The 6,144-nt window shown below is 34.7% G+C and overlaps 1 protein-coding gene across 1 annotated transcript in view; it reads left to right on the plus strand.

Annotated features, from left to right (window-relative positions):
• Positions 1–6,144, plus strand: part of psip1b (PC4 and SFRS1 interacting protein 1b) — a 22,160-nt gene that overhangs the window by 5,465 nt on the left and 10,551 nt on the right. Inside the window, exons 4-6 of the mRNA XM_016549608.1 lie at positions 2,850–2,988; positions 3,583–4,020; positions 5,522–5,690. Of these exons, the coding sequence (XP_016405094.1) occupies positions 2,850–2,988; positions 3,583–4,020; positions 5,522–5,690 (746 nt within the window). The remainder of the gene's footprint in view (positions 1–2,849; positions 2,989–3,582; positions 4,021–5,521; positions 5,691–6,144) is intronic.

Genomic DNA, 6,144 nt, shown 5'->3' on the forward strand with positions numbered 1-6,144 from the left:
GACAGACAGACACTCACTCACACACACACACACACACACACACACACACACAGACAGACAGACAGACACTCACACACACACACACACTGACACACACACTATCAAAAATACAGAAAAAAAACAGTAAAATTGTGAAATATTACAATGTAAAACAGCTGTTTTCTATGTGAATATCTGTTAAAATGTAATTTATTTCTGTGATGCACAGCTGAATTTTCAGCATCATTACACCATTCAGTGTCACGTGATCCTTCAGAAATCATTCTAATATGCTGATTTATTATCAATGTTGGAAACTGTTTTGCTGCTTAATATTTTTTTTGGAAGCTGTGATACTTTTTTCAGGATTCTTTGATGAATAAAGTTAAAAAGAACAGCGTTTATTCGAAATCTAAATCTTTTGTAACAATATACACTATCGTTCAAAAGTTTTGGGTCAGTTTTTTTTTTTTAAAGAAATTAATGCTTTTATTCAGCAAGGATAAAAACTGATAATAAAGACTTATATTGTCAGAAAATATTTATATTTTGAATAAATGCTGCAGTAATGATGCTGAAAATTCAGCTTTGATCACAGAAATAAATTACAGTTTAACAGAGATTACATTAGAAAACCATTATTTTAAATTGCAATAGTTTTTCACAATATTACAGTTTTTTTCTGTATTTCTGATCAAATAAATGCAGCCTTGATGAGCAGAAGAGACTTCTTACTGATCCCAAACGTTTGAACAGCAGTGTATATCGCATTTATGCAAACATTAATAATTTGCAGCTCCAGTGTTATTTTAGTATCACTGAGATACTATTATAGCTTTTATAACTATTTTGAATAAAGTTTTTGTTTTTATATTTTCCATTTTAACTGTAGTTTAAGTTTTAGTCATTTTTTGTGTGTTTTTGTCACATTTATTAATCTGTATACTTTTTTATTAATTTTTATTTAAGTTTTAGTTATTAATGCACAAAGTTAGTTTTTAATGCATTAAGTCAAACTACATAAAAATGAGAAATATTGCCGGGGCAACTAGCAGAAAAAAATAAGTTATTTTTGTTTCAGTTAATGTTTATTTTATTTCAAGTGACTAAAATGTTTTCTTAACGATTTTAGTTTAGTTAACTATAATAACCCTGACTGTAACAGCTTTTCTCACTCTTTTACTGTATATGATGAAATATATTCAGGATGATAAACATAAAAGTTAATCTTAAAATGCTTATGAGGCCACACAGAGTATGTGATTTTTGCATACGTGTGGTTTCATTTGTTCATACAATTTATAATTAATATTACCATGAAAGTTATTGGAATAATCACGATTAAAACATTTACAGGTTTTATGCACAAATTTGTGTGCACACGTTTAGTGAGTGAGAAAATTTAAAAAGAACAGCATTTTTAAGTTTTTTTTTCTAACAGTATAAATGTCTTTATGAACAATTGCTTTTATTACGTTGTAACTGTACGCATGTGTTTCCATGTAACAGAAACAAACAAACTCTTTAGTACCTTAATTGATGTCATGTGTTTTATTAAAGTAGAGCATGAACTGATGAAATATATGGGTCAAAGACGAAAAAAGGTTTAATCATAAACATAATACTGCTTTAAATTGTATATAAATATATATATATGTATATAAATAAAAATAAAAATTTTTTTAATTAAAAAGTTTTCTGTTTCATGTAATTGTATTTTTGTTTTTCTGAGCAAAAAATAAACATCATACATTTTTCCCTGATTTACAGAAGAGAGCCACTAAAATGTCATTCAGTGTAACAATCTTGTCAGGCATATTTACAACAAAAATCAATTTATGACATATTAAAAGACTAATTACTTTCACCCCAAATACTAATTAGCTGTAATTTTACATTTTTTAAACATGCCACTATCCTAGGTTTTGCCCGTTTGTCCGTAAGAATTTTTACTCATTTAAAACACAATGAAATGTAATATGCTCACTTATTATTTTATATATTTTAATTTGTACACGTCAGAATTAGCATGTTGTTTGAATTTTTACATAAATATAAGTGTTACTCTGAATGACAATGTAACATTATTTCAACCAAATTTTAACATTTTATTCTCCAAAAACGTATTTGAAACCTTAAAAGTTGACACTTTACTTGCATTTAATGTGCTTTCTATAGACATATAATCACTTTTGTCAATTTCTTTTGATGCGGACATCTTAACATCTTTGACCATACATTTTTCCCTGATTTACAGAAGACACCCACTAAAATGTCATTCAGTGTAACAATCTTGTCAGGCATATTTACAACAAAAATCAATTTATGACATATTAAAAGACTAATTACTTTCACCCCAAATACTAATTAGCTGTAATTTTACATTTTTTAAACATGCCACTATCCTAGGTTTTGCCCGTTTGTCCGTAAGAATTTTTACTCATTTAAAACACAATGAAATGTAATATGCTCACTTATTATTTTATATATTTTAATTTGTACACGTCAGAATTAGCATGTTGTTTGAATTTTTACATAAATATAAGTGTTACTCTGAATGACAATGTAACATTATTTCAACCAAATTTTAACATTTTATTCTCCAAAAACGTATTTGAAAGAAACCTTAATGACACTTTACTTGCATTTAATGTGCTTTCTATAGACATATAATCACTTTTGTACATTTCTTTTGATGCGGACATCTTAACGTCTTTGACCCGCATACAGTACCTTGAACGTAATGCAAGTCGTTTTCAATAATGCATTTACCAGATGCATAAATGTAAATTTATGTCTTTTACTATTAGGCAGCGCAGTGTTTAGTAGTAACTAGTATTGAGTTTTGAACACAGTCTCTGCTCTTCCAGAACGTTTCTCTTCCCCAAAGACATCGTCCCCTACTGGCCAAACAAAGAGAAGTACGGCCGACAAATCAAAAGAGGCGGGTTCGAGGAGGGCATGTGGGAGATCGAGAACGACCCGGGTGTGGGCCTCAGAGGTCAAAAGGTCAGCGTTTATAATTAACGTTATTAGAGGTGTAACGGTACACAAAAGTCGCAGTTCGGTATGTTTTCATTACAGCAAAGGAAAAAAACTTAGTTCTTTTTACATCTGTGGCTTTGTCTTTAAAGGAATAGTTCACCCAAAAATGAAAATCAGTGTGTAGGTGAGTTTGCCTCTTCATCAGATTTGGAGAAATGTAGCACTGCATCAGTGTCTCAGCAATGGATGCTCTGCAGTGAATGGGTGCTGTCAGAATGAGAGTCCAAACAGCTGATAAAAACATCACAATAATCCACAAGTAATCCACAGCACTCCAGTCCATCAGTTAACATCTGGAGAAGACAAAAGCTGAAACTAATCCAGCATTAAATACGATTTTAACTAAAATACCATAGAGTCCATAATCCATAATAACGCTTCCTCCAGTGAAGTGATGATTTGAAGTTAAAAATGATGAATTTGGTTCTTATAAACGCGCAGTTTTCCGCTTCATTAATTCCGAGTACAAATACGTGTACCGTTACACCCCTAAGTGTTACAGCTTGTGTTGTCCGCTGTTATAAACCCACTGGAACATGAGTTTTGTGTTTGTGACAGAAAGCAGCGCTAGTGAAACGACTGTCAGAGAGTCGACTGAAACTGAGAGACAGGAAGAAGAAGAAAGCAGAAAACCAGACGGGATCCCGTACGGATTCAGCGCCGAAGAGGGAAACTCTTGTGAAACCCGGCAAAACAAAGTCTGAATCCGTCGCGCCGGCAGACGCTAAAACAACCGTAACCAGGTCGACGCGCTCCAGAGATTCGGTGACAAAGACCGTCACACCTGAGGACAGACGGATGGATGAACTCACGTCTGCGAGGAGTGTGACGTCGGTGAAGACGCACGCAGCAGGAAGGAGGATTTTACCGTCCAGGAAGATCATTTTAGCCAGACGAGCGGCAGCAGCAAAGACGCGCTCTGCTCGCAGGAAACACGCGCTGAACAGAAAGATCATTTCAACCAAGAAACCGATAGACGCTCATAATCACCAGCAGGTTCGTGTGATGTGCGATTAACAACTCTTGACCTGGTTTACATTGGAACATGAGTTGTAGATTAAAGCAATAATCCCCGTGAAGCCGTGGTTTACAGTGAATTTATAACAGCTTCACGTCGTACCTAACAGCTGTTATAAATTCACTGTAAACCACGGCTTCACGGGGATTATTGCTTTTATAACACGGTTATTCCATATACGTAGTAAGGTTTCACAGAATAAAACAGAGCAAATAAACTGTAATGATATTAATAAAAACAGTATTCTTCCACCAAACAATATAGTTCCTCAGAAACAGAGTTGCGACACTCCCTTAGGCTTCTATAGGAACTGAGATAATTACAGCAGTTTTTGACATTTTAACGCATTAGTTTACCTCTCGGAAATCTGGCCAGTAGTTGTATTTTATGAAACGCGTTATAGTTAATGTTTAGTTTTAGATAATAGGCAGTTATGCTATATTTGCAGTTAGATAACGTGAGAAGCACCCTAATAGCGATCATAACCCAGATGCTAGTTGTCATATTTTTAAGTTTTTAGTCTTTCTGCAATCTTTCTCTCATTGTAGGAAGTTGAATGGGTTTTAGTAAAGACTGCCCATTAAAGCAATACAAGAAAGAGTTTCACTAAATGCAGTTGGTTGCCTTGTGTTTTTTTAAACGTTATTTAAAATTTAAATTAAAGGTTAAATTCCGTATTTGCCGGCATTTTTTTAACATTCACTTATATTGTCTTCTTACATAAATGTCATAAAATAATACTGGGATGTGAGTAATTAATCTTTTTAAATTCAACATAAAAAAAAGCATAACTTATAAACATTGAGTGTTTGATAATGTCTAAATATAAAATGCAAAACATAAAATAAATAAGCTATTATGACCGGTAAAACTCTTTACAGCAACTAGAGTAGAGCTAAATATATGTAGGATATATTTATTAAACAGCCATACGGGCATCTAGTGGTTAAACCATGGCATTACTTACATAGGAATATTATTTTTCTGGTCACCAAACGTCTCTAATTTGCCTCTTTGCACTGGAATTTAAAAACATTTTCTCTATTTTAACCCTAAATACTACACTAATTGTAATATCAATAATAAGCATATTAGAAAAAATATTAATGCTAAGTCTCTTCATCACTCCCCAGAATAAAATGCGATTGTAAAACGTAGTCAGCGTAGTTATCAATACACAATCAATGCACATATGATGTGTTAATAATCACTAGAAATTGCTGCAAATATAGTGAAACTGCTGTCTATCCTATTTTGAGCTCCATGAACCGCGTGACCGCGAGATCAAAGCATGTCGCAACTCTGTTTCTCAACGGCTCTGGTTCCAACAAAGTGGTTGCCAAGCAACACACAAACGTAAACAAAGGTGTATGTTACTTTGTAGAGTCATTTATAACAGCTTCGAACACGGCTCAGCCAATCAGAATCAAGCACCGGAACTCTCCGCTTCATAAGTTGTTTTGTGTTGTAATCCTTCAGCCCTTGAGGGTCACGCGTGCCTCTGCGGATCTGAGCCAGACCACAGACGAAATCACTGCGACGCCGGTGACTCCGGCCGCTCTGAGACGGAAACACTCGCCAACTGATTCTGATGTGAAGGAAGACGCTCGTGTTCCTCTTCCTGTGACGAACAGCTCCAGCCCAGCAGGTGAACTCAAGTCTTTTAAAGGAGCGTTGACGTCAAATCTGTTTAATAGGCATTAGGGATCATGCACCGAATGTTAACGGCCTTAAAGGGGTCATATGATGCTCTTTTAAAGATCATTATTTTGTGTATTTGGTGTAACAGAATATGTTGACATGCTTTAATGTTCAAAAAACACATTATTTTTCAAATACTGCACATTATTGTAGGTCCTATATGCCCCGCCTCTCTCAAACGCTTCGTTTTCTACAAAGCCCCCTCCTTTGACAAGCGCAGTCTGCTCTGATTGGCCAACTGACCCAGTGCATTGTGATTGGCCAATCAGAGCAGACTGCTCTGATTGGCCAGCTGACCCAATGCATTGTGATTGGCCGAACACCGCAAACACTCGTCGGAAATGTAACGCCCCTTACCATAATCGTCGCTTCATCTTTCAAAATAAATGTAAAGACAGAGC

The sequence above is a fragment of the Sinocyclocheilus rhinocerous genome, unplaced genomic scaffold (genome assembly GCF_001515625.1).
Source record: "Sinocyclocheilus rhinocerous isolate Xijiao unplaced genomic scaffold, SAMN03320098_v1.1 scaffold404, whole genome shotgun sequence".
NCBI classification, from domain to species: domain Eukaryota; kingdom Metazoa; phylum Chordata; class Actinopteri; order Cypriniformes; family Cyprinidae; genus Sinocyclocheilus; species Sinocyclocheilus rhinocerous.